At 54.1% G+C, this 15,175-nt stretch overlaps 1 protein-coding gene across 5 annotated transcripts; it reads left to right on the forward strand.

The window, feature by feature from the left end:
• The first annotated feature begins 5,171 nt into the window (after positions 1–5,171).
• LOC150011084 (apolipoprotein L3-like) lies at positions 5,172–11,580 on the forward strand. 5 transcript variants are annotated; one of them, XM_090272511.1, is made up of 7 exons: positions 5,173–5,762; positions 6,072–6,185; positions 7,695–7,754; positions 7,931–8,025; positions 8,927–9,047; positions 9,611–10,497; positions 11,183–11,580. In XM_090272511.1, the coding sequence occupies exons 4-6, from the start codon at positions 8,010–8,012 to the stop codon at positions 10,464–10,466; spliced, it is 993 nt and encodes a 330-aa protein (XP_090128637.1). In that variant the 5' UTR covers positions 5,173–5,762; positions 6,072–6,185; positions 7,695–7,754; positions 7,931–8,009; the 3' UTR covers positions 10,467–10,497; positions 11,183–11,580. The 5 variants fall into 5 exon arrangements, with proteins under 5 accessions (XP_090128638.1, XP_090128639.1, XP_090128637.1 ...); XM_090272512.1 differs by lacking the exon at positions 7,695–7,754 and having other exon boundaries at positions 5,172–5,762; positions 11,370–11,580; XM_090272513.1 differs by lacking the exon at positions 7,695–7,754 and having other exon boundaries at positions 5,172–5,762; positions 11,374–11,580.
• Positions 11,581–15,175: the final 3,595 nt, after the last annotated feature.

Below are 15,175 nucleotides of genomic sequence, written 5' to 3' on the forward strand. Positions count from 1 at the left end.
GCCACATGTCTTGCGGTGTCTGTCTGCCGGAGTGGGCGGCCCGGAAGGGACTGGGCTTTGTTTCTGCTGCAGGCACCTGCTTTGCGCATCTCGGAAGCCTGCAGTCGTGCGGTGTGGCTGGGGCACAGGCCTAAGTGCGGAGTAAGCTGGAACGGCAGACCGGGTCGGGGCAAGGATGCTGAGTGTCTCCTGCAAACCTTGGTTCATTATTTACTGAGTATCTACTATGTGCTTGACACTGAGCTGGCACAAGATGAGACACAGCCCAGGCACTGACTTCCACAGGCATCCTTGGTCATCAAATAATGCAAAGTTGGCCCTACAGAAGGTCCTCCCAAGTCCCCTGTTGTGGAAGCAGGAATGAGGGACTTGGTAAGTCAGCCTGTGGGTGTTGGAGCAGTAGTAGGCTTTTGTTCATTATTTCTTTAAAAAAAAATTTTTTTAATAAGAGGGGAGGGAGGGAGAAAGGTAGAGAAACATCGACTGGGGGCCTCTCGTATGCCTCCAACCGGGGACCTGGCCCGCAACCCAGGCTTGTGCCGTGACGGGGAATCACACCAGCGACCTTATGGTTCAAAGGTAGGTGCTCAGTCCACTGAGCCACACCAGCCAGGGCTCATTCTTTCTTTCAACAAAAGCTGAGCATAAATAAGCCGGGCCCCTTGCTTACCAGGAGAACAAGGACAATGAAGGAAGACTGATGTCCCTGCAGTTGCAGGGTGTTGGGGGAGGGACAGGAGTTTTTCCTTAGAGAAGGCACGTATCACCCACTGGACACAAGGTGTGGACTCAGGCAGCAAGCCCTGGGCCACCATTTGACCAGCATGGTTGCTAAGGAAAGCTGCGCACCTCTGGACAGGACATTTTCCAGGCCTCCGACCGCTACCCATCCAGCATTCCCTCCCCTGGCAGGAAGCAGCAGGTGGGGCCAGGCGCTGGAGGGGTGGGGATTGTTCTTCCATTCAGTAACAGCGGGTTTTCTGGGCTGCGAAATTCGTCCACACTGTCACATCTCAAGCCCTGGGTTGGGGTCCAGCTTCACCACCTCATTGCAACCTTGAACTGAGGGTGTGGACGTGTTCTGACCCATCGGAGCCAACAAGGGAGTTTCAGGAAGAAAATTATGTTTTTAAAATACTTGAGGGTTTTAAGGATTTTTCTCGCTCTGGGAAAATGGCATGGTCCAGAAAACAAAACAAAAGAAGAAATCAGACCTTGCCCGCTTCCCCACTTTTTGGGCAAGTCATTTCTCCTTGGAACCTTAGTTTTCTTCTCTGCAACAAGTAATACCTGTTCTCATCACAGGGCTGTTGAGACCGTTAGGGTATGTGTGTGAAAATGCTTTCTGAAGCGTAAAGGACTCAGGTTATTTTTTTCCACAAAGGTTGGGCTTTTTAAGGATTTATTTAAATTTTTAAAAATCATGATAAGATACGTAACAAAATTTACCATCTGAACCATTTTACGTGCCCAGCTTAGTGGCACGAAGTTCATTCACACTGTGGTGCCACCATCACCTCCATCCTCCCACACAGCCCTTTTCTCTCGCAAAAGTGGAAATCTGTCCGCATTAAACACTAACTCCCCAGGTCCCCTCCCCTTCCGGCCCCTGGCAACTGTCCGTCTCAATGAATTTGACTACTCCAGGTTCTGCACATAATTGGAATCATATAGCATTTGTCTTTTGGTGACTGGATTATTGCACTTACGCATAGTGTCCTCGGGGTCCACCCCTGTGGTGGCACGAGTCAGAATTGCCTTTTTATGTGAATAATATTCCATTGTGTGTATATATCACAGTGGACGCGGGCTGCTTCCACCTCCTGGCTTCTGTGAATCATGCTGCTGTGAACATGAACGTACAGATAACTCTTCAAGACCCTGCTTTCAGTTTTGGGGGGTAGATACCCAGAAGTGGAATTGCTGGATCATAATGTAGTTCTGTTTTAGTTTTTTTGAGGAACTGCTATACTGTTTTCCTCAGTGACAAGACGCCATTATTTTTAAGGCTGTACTGGAGCACAGCAGCGATGCCAGACAGTTTCCCGGGTCGCCTGACTGCTGGGAGAGCAGAGGCTGGTGCAGGCGTTGGAGGTGTCTGGTGGTGTGGCTTTCACAGCCCCTCCTCACCCCTCCTGTGTGGGGTCTGTTGAACTTGAGGCTGCTTCCTCCCTTCGGACTAAGGATGCTCCTTTGCAACATCCTTAGTACTTAGCAGAATGCCTTTCAAGTTAAAACCATTGATTTAAGTAAGTTACTCAATTATAATACCTGTTTTAAATTGGAATCCAAAATCTGTTAACTCTGAGAACGCGCCTGTTAGGTTTTGGGGTTCGGCGGAGGTAGAGAAGGCCAGCAGGCAAATGCTGAGCAAGATGGTTCCCTGAGCACGCGCCATGGCGGGCTGGTCGGGGCAGATGCCGGCAGCGAGGGGCAGGGCGGGGAGTCCTGAGGCTTGGGGCAGGTTAGCCACGCAGGACAGGCTAAGCTGCCCCCCTGCCCCGTACAGCCAGCAGGGTGGCGGTTGGACAGTTGCCATCTCCTGATGGTCGCCTGAGGGTAGGGCAGCTACGGGCAGGGGGAGGTGAGCTACCTCAGGGCAGGCTTTTGGTTGGAATGGCGGGCTTCAACCTGACAGTGCCCAGGTCTCTTGAACATATATGTACATTAAAGTTAAACACATAGGCCTGGCTGGGGTGGCTCAGTGGATTGATCATCTACATGCCTGTGAACCGAAAAGTCACTGGTTTGATTCCCAGTGAGGGTACATGCCTGCGTTGTGGGCCAGGTCCCTGGTTGGGGGTTTGTAAGAAGCAACCGATTGATGTATCTCTCACACATCGATGTTTCTCTCTTTCTCCCTTCCTCCCCTTCTCTCTAAAAATAAATTAAAACTTTTAAAAAAATATAAAATTAAACACATAGTACAGAGAAGGAAAACTCTGACTCCAAAAAACCTCCGCTGCCTTGCGGCATACCTCTTCAGGGGAAAGGCTAAGGGAGTAAACCCCGACAGAAAATCCGGAGCCGGAGTCCCTAAGGCGGTTTGACGTTGTAGTCAACACCGGCAACTCCTGCGGCGCACCTGAAGCCAAGCTGTATTGACTCCGTCTTTCCCTTGGACCCTTCAGCTGCGAAGAGAGGGGGGGTCTGTTGCATGGGCAACAGCAGACCCTCCATATCACCCTGCCCAGGCTCTGTAGCTTCAGCTTCACTGGAGAGGACACTCCAGCGTCATCGTAAGATGTCGATTCAACACGGGAGGAGACAGATACCGTGTCACTCCCGAGTTGGACTGCACAGCCATTTTCGGCGGTGCAGATAGACTCTTAAGAAGCTACACCATCGTCTCTCGAGATGGACGGCTGCCGACAGTGATCCCTCACTTATCGCAGGTATTACATTCTAGATCCCCTCCCCCCGATAGGTGAAAATCCACGAAGCAGGAACCTTACATTTATTTTAGTACTTACCGTACAGTACTGCAAAATCCCGCAATATAGCGAAAAGTCCGCGATAAATAATTCAATATAATATTTTTAAAAATCGCGCGATACAGTGAGGCTGCAATATAGAGAGGGACTATTGTATTTGTCTTGACTTAAACATAAAAATACTAAGATTATGGGTTTTAGTTTTGTCATATTAATATTTAGTCCTAATCTTTCCTAAATGGACAACTATTACTCACTAGGAGCCCAATTTTATGACCTGGCGAAAGACAAGTAGAATTGTCCCTCAGATGACGCTGGCAGACGAGTGGCTGAGACCAGTGGCTACTCCCCGCGAGGTCATCAGGCGCTGCTGGCATGGAGGGCAGGGCCTGTGCTCTGTAGCCCAGGATGCCTGTCTCTGCTGGCTACTCGGACGGCTGCAAGACCCCTCGGTCACATGCTCAGCTTAGGCTCCCTGCCCACTCCCAGCATCCCAGTAAAAGGGAGGGCGACAGGGAGATGGGGTCCCTGTACTGGGACACAAAACTTACAATGTCCAGAGTGTCTGAGCCAAGCGTCCCTCCCCATGTGTCAAGAGACTGGGATGGGATGGGGTAGGGTGAGGGTGCTGTGTGCCTCTGGCTGGGCGACTCCTCCGGCCTCCACCAGGTGATGCTGGTGGCACATGCTGGACACCTTTCTGAGCGGTTTTGGGGTTACTTCTCCACAGAGTTGGGATTTTCTTCACAGTGGGCTGAAACTGCTTCCTGACCGGAGTTTTTGGCTAAGACCCCGACTCTGAGGGTGTAGTCATCCTGGGTGCCCTTCTTGTGATGTTGAATGTCCAGCTGAGTCCCATTTAATAGTCACTGGATCTTTTGAGTCCCTACATGGGGTGATCTGCGCTCATGTCCCTGGAGTCAACAGATGCCTAATTCTCACCTCAGTTTGGCTTTGTAGCCCCCGTTCCGGTTGTTCTCCAGGAGACTGTCCATCGAGGCCACTGGTGTCCCTCTGGTGTCCATTCTGCATTCTCATCAGAAGATCATTCCGATAATGGGACCACAGCTCCTACGAGTGTTTAATTGGCTTCTGCATCTCACAGCACTATCGTTTGGACATCAAGCTGAACCCACGCTCCGAAACGAAGAAGAATCGGGGGGGAAGGAAGGTTACAGGGAAAACATGACGAGAGTAATCGTAAACAGATGTCAAAGGTCAAATGTGACACTTGGTTTGAGTCTTGGCTCCTCCCCTGTGCTGCCTGATGAGAGCCACGGCCCCTCCCCTCCCCTTGGCTTCCTCTTCTGCAACACGGCCTCGTTCCCGGCCGGTCTCTGGGGTGAGTATGAGAGCAAACTGCTCGGTGTGGGCCTTAGGCAGCACTATCCATCACTCGGCCGCCTTCCCTAAAACGCTGGGGACAAGTGGCCACGGAGCCCCACAGACATTTGCCCCGAATGCACAGGCCCGATGAAGGGCCAGGTTGGCCTCTGAGGTCCTTTCCCAGCGGCGCCCGCCTGGGGCAAAGCAGACAAGCCCAACATCTGCACGGCCTACAGGCCAGGCCATGGGCCGTTTTCCTTCCTGTTCCTGTACCTGTGAAGTCGGGTCGCTAATCCTAGAGCTGGCGTGAGAATTAAATAGGAAAGGCGTGGAGGTGCCTGCACAGTACCTGGCGCGTCCTCAGCGCTTCGTCCATGGTGGCCGCTCTGCTCGGGAGCCACGCAGGAAACAAGGCGTACTTCCTGTCTTCAGACTTTTCTGTGTCACCTTGACACTGGCCTTCCTATAAAAGTCTTCCCTGTGGAGAGGAGAAGATCTGTCATCAAGAGGAAACGAGCCAGGAGAGAAAGCAACAGCGGCCCTTCTGCCGCTCCCCCTAACTTCTGCAAGCTCCCAAACAGCACTGACCACCAGGGACGGGCGCCAAGACCCCAAGGCACTGTCCCTGCCACCAGGGACAAGCCTAAAGAGAGACCCGATCAGCAGTGGTCAGGGGTGACGTCTACACAGGGGCCGAGCAGTGGGCTCAGGCCCCTCGTCCAGGCGCCGTGGGAGCAGAGGTACTAGAGGGCGATGGACTCTGTGGGCTAAGATGCTGGAGGGCTCCTCAGAGGAGGTGATACCTGATTTGGACTTTGAAGGGTGGGCATGGATTTTCCAGGTGGCAGAAGCAGGTGCTCCTGGCAGAAGGACCTATGTGAGCAAATGTCTGGGAGCTGCCTGGGCATGGCCTTCAACAGCAGCAGGTACACAATGCAACGCAACACATTGCAATGAGCATCTGGGACGTTCAGGGACTGTGCTAATTGCTGGTGACAGAAGGTGAACAAGGCGGGCATTTTGGGGAGAGTGGGGGAGGATGAGAGAGGAGGGGTCTTGGAACAGGCCTGTGGGGTGGAGGGAGTGGGTTTCCCAGGGTCCCACAGTCTGTCAGCGGCAGGTCTTCCCTCCAGAAGCCGGAGGGAGGACGGGCTGGGCCGAGGAGGCCCCGGGTATCAGGTGTGGGGTTGCTCCTCTAAGGGGGTCAGCAAGGAGGATGGGACCCGCCTAGGGTGGTGCCATTTGGGTCATGTGTTTATTTTTGGTGGCGACCTTAGATATTGAGCATTTGCTTTCACTTTTACTTCCCAGAACTGCTGAACTCCGAACAGGTGTTGGTTTGTGCACAGACTCTGCTGGCGAGTGGGCCTGCACCGCCAAGGACAAGTGGCTCTTGTTCCAAGTCAGCCAGAGGACGCCTCCTCGGTAAGCTTGTCACCCTCACAACTCCCGGAGACAAGGATGATGGTCACTGTTGTGTCGATGAGGGCAAACCTGAGCTCAGAGCCCGGGTCTGACCCCGGGTGTGTCTGCCGGCTTCCTCCGTCCCCCTGTGGCCCTGAACGGTGGAAAGGGAGCAGAAATGGCCCAGACGGGTCCACAAAACTCCTACCAGCACAAATCAGGAGCTGGGCTGCCTGAGACCTGAGCCAGGGACCCCAGAAAGAAGGTGGATGTTGGGGTGACTTGGAGAAAACAGAGGAAGTGGAGGAGGGCGGGAGAGCCAGAGCCTCTGTTCCTCGGGGCCTGGCACCCCGAGGCTGCTGCTGAGGGGAAGCGGGCAAATGATTGCTTTTGAGATTTGGGGAATCTGAGGGGTGGTTTCTCCCAGCCTGTCTGCTCAGTACTGGGCCCTGTGGGTGCACTCAGGCCCTGAGCGGAGGGACTTGCCCTGGTGCCATGAGGGGACACTGAGCGGGCAGATGGCCGGGCTTTGCTCCCCTGCCCCTGGCGGGCCCTCCGTCAGGGCCAGGGGGTGATGGAGAATCCAGAGGTGGTCCCAGACGGGAGTGAGAAGGGCGTGTTTTATGACCCCAGCGTCATCATCCTAACAAAGCCACCTCTGGTAGCCGGGTTTTAAGTCAGAATCCGACGCTTATTTTAGTCCTCGCAGGGCCACCCAGTCTTTATCCCTCTGTCTGTGCCTCTTTCTGAGCTGTGCGCTTGGCCCCGTCAGCTCTGGTGAGCCCCCCTTCTGACTCCAGCACGTGGGGAGTTGTATAATTATTTCATTATTTATCGCAATGTAATAATAATAGAAATAAAGTGCACAATAAATGTAATGCACTTGGTCCTTCCAGAAACCAACATCTAAACCTGGTACCTGGAAACGTTGTCTTCCACAAAACCGGTCTCGGGAAAAACTGTCTTCCACCAAACCCGTCCCTGGTGACAAAAAGGTGGGGACCACTGCTGTAGCACATGAGGGTCTTGCAGAAGCAAGGAGGGTGCAGGCTTTGGGGAGTGACGGCACCAGAAATTGATCAAGACAGAGACGTGGGCAGAGGGCGCAAGGCCTTGTTCTGGAATGAGAAGAGTAACTGACAAACATGGGCACATTAATAAGCATTTTTGGCATATGAAGCGTAGGGCGTAGTCCTCACAAGCACGGGAATTGGGTCAGAAAGCCGGGTTCAAGGGCGGGCCCCAGCACTACGGGGAAAACCTGGGCTACCCTGAGTTTAGGTGAAAACCTGGACTTCGTGATGGTTCCCTCCAGTTTCAAACGGGAGCCACACCGGCACCCACCCCATGAATGTGTGTGAGTATTTGAAGAGGGAACATGTCAGGTGCTCTGCCTTAGACACACGATCAGTATTAACATTATTGATTAGTAAACACAATGTTCCCAAACTGAAGTTGTCTCCAAAACATTCCTGCCATCCTTTCTCCTGTGTTTGGTTTTATTGCTTCTGAGGTTTTATTACTTCTCAGATATCTGTGACCTTGTCTGAGGTCTTCTCCTTGTGCCCAACAGGAGTGAGCAGGAGAGAGGTGAGTAGCTTCTCTTAAGGCAGCAGGCAGCGCCCGGCAGACAGAGAAGCACCTTGGGTTCGGTCCACTTGTCACAGCAGACATCTCCCGGAGGGAGTCACAGAGACCCGGCACCCTACTGCTCCCCATTGCTGCAGCTGCCTCACGTCACCCCACCCCTGTTTCCTCTTCCCCAGGGGTGAAGCGGCACCTCCTTCCTGCCGGGAACAGACCTGTGACTGAAGCGACAAGCTCAGAGATCCCACTGCTGACACCATGACCTCAGGAGCAGGTGAGATCAGCGCAGGTAGTCAGCTTCCTGCTCCCTGGCTGGTTCCTGCTTGTGCCCTGGAATGGAGGGTGGGGCCTCCAGGAATCAACACCCTCGAAGGGGACGAATAGGGTCCTCGACCTCCAAGGTGGCCCAAAGGGAGTGTTCTCATCCCAGTGTCTATGGGGCACCTCCTTCCCGGTTCTCTCCCTGGTGCTCACTGCTCCCTCCCCTTCCACTCGTCCATGACCCAGAAGAGGCCAGGGCAGCCCTCAGGGAGGTGGGAGTCCCCTGTCCTCTCTGCTGGAACCTGCTGTTTCCACATGGAAACCTTCCCTGTTAGGAGCACCCCGGGCCCACACCGCCCCCTGCTGCAGGTGGTGAGCAGTACCCCTCATGGGCCCTGCACACTCTTTCTAAAGACCGACAAGTCTGAATTCCCAGACACATGTAGGTCCCAGCAGTTAGATCGCGGTCCTGGAGGCTGGAAGTGCCAGATCAAGGTGCTGGCAGGGTGTTTGCTGGGGAGCTGCCTTCCTGGTTTGCAGATGGCTGCTTTCGTGCTCTGTCCTCCCACGGCTTCTCCTCTGTGCGTGGGGGTGGGGGTGGGGGTGGGGGAGATAGATCTGGTGTCTCTCCTTCTTCCCCTAAGGACACTCGTCACATTGGATTAGGGCCTCACACATGTGACCTCATTTAGCCTTAGTTACCCCCTTTAAAATAAGTCAAACGCGTGATAAATGCTTCAATATATGGATTTTGGGGAACAGAGTTCAGTCCTTAACACCACGTGACGCCATCAAAAGTACCCCAGGTGACAGCTGCTCAGGAAGGTTAACGTTTGAGCACCTGATTCATACCCAGTACCAGCTACGTTGCACCATGATTTCTTCTAACCTTGTTCTTTTTTCCTTCCATCTAGAGAGCAAAGGCTTTCCTGCTGACAATGAGTTTTTGCAGGACCCAACAAACACAGAGAAACTGCAAGGCCTGCTGAGTGGGGAAGCCTGGGGGAGATTTGTCGCTGCGGCCAATTTGCCCGGGTAACCTCCACGGGCCCTGTGTTGTCTCCCCGATCTCCCCCTGACCGAGTTTCCTCTGACAGTCACACCTCCTCCAGGCAGGACCCACGAACGATATTTCCTTCCTATCATTTGCTGGCAGAGAATGGCCCTCGGTTGAGAAGAGACGAACCTGCAGGAGGAGGGTTACTTAACCACTCTGTGTCTGCCTCTTCTGCTCACGTTACTGTGAGGAGACTAGGATAATGCCTGTAACCTGTGTAGCATAATGACTGACACCCAGGAGGTGCTCAATTAACGTGAGCTGTGAAAAAGATTGTTGGGAAAAGACAGGGCCAAGAGCCTTCTTCCTGGAGGTGAGAGGCAAGCAGGGCTTCCTTGGGGACCAGCCAGAAACATCCTCGCACAGTCTGTGTCCCTGGGGATTTCGGCTGGAGGGCTTTCTCTCCCTCAGTGAGGACTTGTCCAAACACCGAAGTGTCCTGGCTGGTCTGGTTTCGTAATTAAACAATAAAGATAGTACTGAGCCCATTGTACAGATAAGCAAACTGACTTTCTTGATCACTTGACCTTCATTCTTACAGGGATAAGGCTGACGATGTGTTATATGAAGACTGGAACCAGCTGAAAAGACTCATGGCCACGCAGGAGGAAGACCAGCTGTATAAGGAGAGATTCATGAAGGAGTTCCCTCAGGTGAAGCGGGAGATCGAGGCGCGCATAGAAAAGCTGTACGCACTGGCAAAGAGGGCAGACAAGGTACACAGGGGCTGTACCATCGCAAACATAGTGGCCAGTTCCACCGGTGCTGTGTCTGGCATTCTTACCATTTCTGGCCTGGCCCTGGCCCCTGTGACAGCCGGGGCCAGTCTGGTGCTTATGGCAACTGGGGCAGGACTGGGAGGAGCTGCTGCAGTGACCGGTGTGGTCTCCGGCATTGTGGAACACTCAGACAACGCCTCAGCGGAAGCCAAAGCCCGTCACCTCGTGGAAACTGACAGCAACAAAGGAGACGTGGTCATGGAGATTCTCCGTCACAGCACACCCCAAATCGGTCCCTTAGCAGGGAAGTGCACCCAGTCCCTGGAAGACATCGTGAAGAATGTCCGTGCCTTCCAGCTGACCAAGGTCAACCCTCGCTTAGCAGCCAAGGCCAAAGCTTCCATGACCACTGGGGTAACGTCAGCCCGAAGCAGCAAGCAGCTACAGAAAGCGTTTGGGGGCACTGCTCTGGCAATGTCCAAAGGAACCAGGGCCCTTGGTGTGGCCACTGCAGGCGTCTCCCTTCTGATGGACGTGGTCAGCCTTGTGAAGGAGTCAGTGCACTTGCATCAGGGGGCAGAGGCGGAGTCGGGTAAGCAGCTGAGGCAGCAGGCCCAGGAGCTGGAGCGGAGGTTGGAGGATCTCACCGAGATTCACAGGATTCTGCAGGAGGCCTGACTCCGTGACCTCCAGAGAGCGCAGGGCGCAGGTGCGTATGCGGGACAGAGACGTGGAGGTACCTTGTTAGAGGAAAGAAGAGGCGAGATAAATTTTAGGGAACTGGCTGTTAGGGAATTCAGTATCTCTCTACCTGAGCCCAGCAGGGCAGAGGTTCATGCAGATGGCCGTGGGTCACGGAGAAGGAAGGAACGTGGAGCCTGGAACCGGGGAAGAGAGGGACAAGAGAGTCAGGGAATCAGGAGAGACTTTACTTTGGATTGAAAAAGAAATTGGGGTCATGAATGAAGAGAGAGGAGTGGAGGACTGAGGAATGAGAAGGCCAGAAATACCAGAAAGTTGAAAATGGGAGAAAGCAAAAGAGTGGGAATTGTTGGAACATGGAAGTAACAGAGGTTCCTCTCTTGTCCCGCCCCGTGGTTTGCTGTCCTGCAGGAATGGAGTCTTTCCCCGGGGGAGGGGCAGGGGTCTCTAGCCCTGCTTTCCAGTATCAACTCACTTTTGTCTTCTAGCAGGTCTGGGTGGCTTAGTCAGGCAGCGACTTTGTTTTTAAAAAACATTCCATTTTATTCCTCAGTGATAAGTGACATAGCACATGATATTGGTTTCAGGGGTACAAGGTAGTGATTAAACATTCATATACCTTACAGTGATCCTCTGATAAATCTAAACCCATCTGACACCATATGTAGTTCTTACAGTATTGTTCATTGTAGACACTGACTTCTTGATCATGATGATGATGATGATGATGATGGCAGTGGTGGCAATGACAGCAGAATGGGTGGAACATTTGACAAGTTGCTGGTGCTTTTTGGGGCCAGGATGTTCAGGAAGACCAAGGAAGTTCCAGTGAAACTCCAAATGCTGTGTTGGAACAGTGGCTGATTTTTTTTTTTTAAGAAAGAAAGAAAAGTGAAACCAGATGCCAGCAACAGCCCAAGGAAATCTCCCAGCTTGGGGCCAGGGACACAGCCTCTCTGAGCCTCAGTTTTCTCATCAGCTGTGTGGGAGGGGGTTGTGGGCTGGACAAGATGATATTTTTGATCCGTCTGGCTCACCCCATCTTGTGTTCTGTCGACCGCAGTTGAATAAACGTGGACTGACACACTGAGCCTTTGTGTGCTGACTGGTGGCCTCCTCTGGACCCTGGATGCCAGGCTTGCCGCCACCCCCTGAGCCTGTCCCCCGTGATCTCCTGCTCACTCACTGAGCTCCCACTCTCCCATCCAGTCGTGTCCCTGAGACCTCGGTGCCCCATGAGCCCCACTGGGACACCTGGGGAAGTTGTGCACAGCTGGCTTGGACTGGGCACAGGTGCGTTCCTCACGCAGCAGCTGGGTCCTAGGAGGGCCTGTGGCGCATGAGGGGATTGACATCAGAAGGCGTTGTTTGCAGGTGTGAGGGAGGGCTGTGAAATGGCAGAGGGACAGAGAGGGACAGCCACACAGCAAACATCCTCTCCCAAGCTGCCTCTTGCAAGAGCTCCCAGAAGAATCTTCTTGTGTTTGCCGCTGTGGGGCCCTGCCCCCCAGCCCACTCTCCATGCTGAGCCGGTACAACCCTTAGAATATCGATCTTATCAGCAGCTGCTTCCACCTTTTCAAATGCATCCTGCCACACAGAAGTGGAGCCTCTGTTATCCGGGAAACCCTGGTTCCTCTCGCCGGTGCCGTGAAGTATTGCAGATCAGCGGGCCTGTTAGGGGCCTGCGTGCAGGGTTTCCTAGGGAGTGGGAGAGCAAACGCCAGGGGAGCCAGAGACCGGGGTGGGAAGCGCGCCCTAGGGTGGCCAGGGACCCTGCGGCCAGAAGGCCAAGGGCGCCAAGGGAGACATGAGCCGGGCCTTTGTTCTGAGGACGTCTGTAGTCTGTGGGCTGCGGGCGAGGGGGTTCCACAGTGATTGACAGGGGAAGGTGCAGCCTGCTTCCCTGCACTGGGCGTGGACACCTAAAGGTGGGAATGGGCGTCTTCCCTTAGGCAGCGTGGGCCCTTTCCCACCTTCCAGGCCTTGGGATGCAAACAGTGTCAAAGGCTTTCCTTCTCAGGTGGTGGAAAGGACGCACGGAATTCCTTCCTCCCCCGACCCTCACACAGTGTTTCCCGTGATGTTGGAACACCGGGCACTATTATGGGACCGCAACCAGGGCTGCTGAGTCAGCGGGTGAGAAATGTCTCCCGCTGCTACTCATTCAACTGTAACACCTCCTCGCAGCGGAAATAGCCTGTGTTAGCTGGGGGGTCCCTGAGGGCAGCGCTGGAGGCCAAGCTCACCCTGGGGGACCGGGAAAGCAAAGCCCAGAGGGAGGGAGAATCCATATGAGACATGATCTTACTTTGGTCAAGCATGTGACTGACTGAGTCTGCGACCTGAGGAGCCTTCTTGGAACGGCCTCAGATTCACCTTCTCTGGGGAGAGAAGGGAGCAGCGTCTGACCAATGTCCCGTCGCCCTTGGGCTGCTGCCCTGGGCCCTGAGTCTCTGGAATGTGTGAGGGCCAAACCAGCTTCCATGACTGGAGCCCCCGGCAGGAAGCTAGAGACTGGGGACACGCAAAATCACCCCAGAAATCCTTCGAAGTCACTCACAAAGGGCATCCTGTGCCTTTTATTCCTCTAGATATACCACCTTACGGAAGACTTTTCTCAGCCCCCCAGCTCTCTGTCAGCCAATGTTTCCCTGAGGCCTCCAATCGAACCTTCCACTTCTTCCTGAAGTCAAGGGAGTCATGGCCGCCCAGTGGCCTGATCACCCCAACGATGTGTCCTTTCTTTGTCATTCCTCATCAGTTCCTGGATAATCCACATGTGTGCATGGATTTCACTTGGGCATTCCGTTTCAGGCGCTGAGAAAAGGAGTCATTCAGCAATCCGTCAACCCCTCCCCCTTCAGCCCTTACCGTTGAAATTCACTCTGCTAAATGCGCATTTGTTGCGATTCCGCTGGATTACTTGTGCAGTTGAGATCCCTTTGGTTATAAGCACCAGAAACTGAGTCCGGCTAACAGACACAGAAAAGAGTGTCCATTGGAAGGGAGCTAGGGCAGTTCAGGGGACGAAAAAAAGCCCAAAATACACAAGTCAGGCAGGACAGGAACCAGGGCAGGTCCAACTTCAGGAGCTTGTGTCTGTCCCCTGAGGTCCCTGCCATCAGATGTCTTAGATCTAGACACCTAGAATCCTAGTGTCTCTGAAAAGTTTCAAATTCTCAGCAGACAGAATTGCTCGGGTCAGGTGACTAGATTCTTGGACCAGTCAGTCAGGCCAAGGGATGAGGAAGGAGAATGTGGAACCTGGACAGAAACCCGGGGGGCAAGTCTCAGCTCAAGAGGCCACCTGCTGATCCCTGAGTCCCTCTTGTCCTCGGAGTAGGAGCTGCTGCAGGAAGAGACCCGGCAGAAGCTGGGCCTGAGCACCAAGCTGAAGCAGGTGGAAGACGAGAAGAACCCCCCCGAAGGAGCAGCTGGAGGAGGAGGAGGAGGAGGCCAAGCACAACCTGGAGAAGCAGATCGCCACCCTGCATGCCCAGGTTTGGTGCGGCTCCGCCACAGGACATCCGGGCTGCCGGGCGACTTGGGGACACGGGTGGGATTCTGCAAGCTGGGTCCGCCCATGCCTACCTGTGCTGGTCGCCCTACCTTAGGAGCTCCTGTCCTCTCCAGCCCAGAGCTTTCAGCCCTGGGTCCCGGGTAGACTTCAGGGACCCGTGAACTTGGAGGGGGGAGACCGAACATCCTTACTTGCACGGGTCTTTAGCTGACAGCTGGCAAGCCACAGTGTTACCAGACAGGGTCCTGCCCTGAGCGGCCCTGCCTAGAGCCACCTGTAGGGTGTGTACAGGAAAGATTTCACAGCTCGAGTCCAGGTGACTGTGAGGGTATGTTTATTAAACCTGGGGACAATGAAATAAGGAAGGGTTTAGCACAGAAGAAGCAACAAGGGATCCTAGGCTGGGCTGCCTCAGCTCACTGGGAAGTCAGGGAAAGGGGGCTTTAGGGACACGTCCAGGGGATAAGGGATCAGCCTCGGAGAAGCTGCCCGCTGCCCATCGCCTTGGAGTTTAGGAGACACCTGCCTGGGGGAGTGAGGTGGGGGGAAGGGAACGGCAGAGCACTGGGGCCTGTGTCCTGAGGCTTTTATCTTTCCTTGCAGGCTAGAACCTTAGGGTGGGCCTCAGGGGAGGGTATCTGCAGAACAGTCATCAGTGCTCAGGTGTGTGCTTTCATGGTCAAGGTCCTCAAGGATTAGTCACTGCACTTGGTTCTGGCCACCACCCACCTGGTTTGGCTGCTTTTCTGGGCCTGGAGTTGAAATAAACTGAAACTGAATGTCATCTCCAGGGAAGAAAAGGCCAGGGGACGAGAGGTCACCCTTGGGGCAAGTTCCTTGTATTCCCAGGCTGGCCACCTGGTGACTTTTGGCACCTGGCTGTCAGTTACTTAGCCATCGTGCTCAGCCCCCTGCCTCAGTTTGCCTGTTCCACTGGCCAAGGCATTTTCCTAGGTTCTCACTGTCCTGCCTCAGCAGCAGGCAGACAGTGCTGTAGGACGTGATGCAATGGGCATCTCGGACGTCAGCGACTGTGCTAATTGCTGGTGACAGGAAGGTGAACAGGGCAGGCATTTTGGGGAGTGTGGTGAGGATGAGAGAGGAGGGGTCTTGGAACAAGCCCGTGGGGTGGGAGGAGTCATTTTCCCAGGATCCCACAGTC

Source organism: Furipterus horrens, unplaced genomic scaffold, assembly GCF_987537825.1.
Source record: "Furipterus horrens unplaced genomic scaffold, mFurHor1.1.pri manual_scaffold_4, whole genome shotgun sequence".
Taxonomy (NCBI): Eukaryota; Metazoa; Chordata; class Mammalia; order Chiroptera; family Furipteridae; genus Furipterus; species Furipterus horrens.

Excerpts from the sequence above, each read along its gene's own strand:
- LOC150011084 (XM_090272512.1), top strand. Across the intron at positions 9,048-9,610 it reads GCTGCGGCCAATTTGCCCGG|GGATAAGGCTGACGATGTGT; the intron begins GTAACCTCCACG and ends TCATTCTTACAG.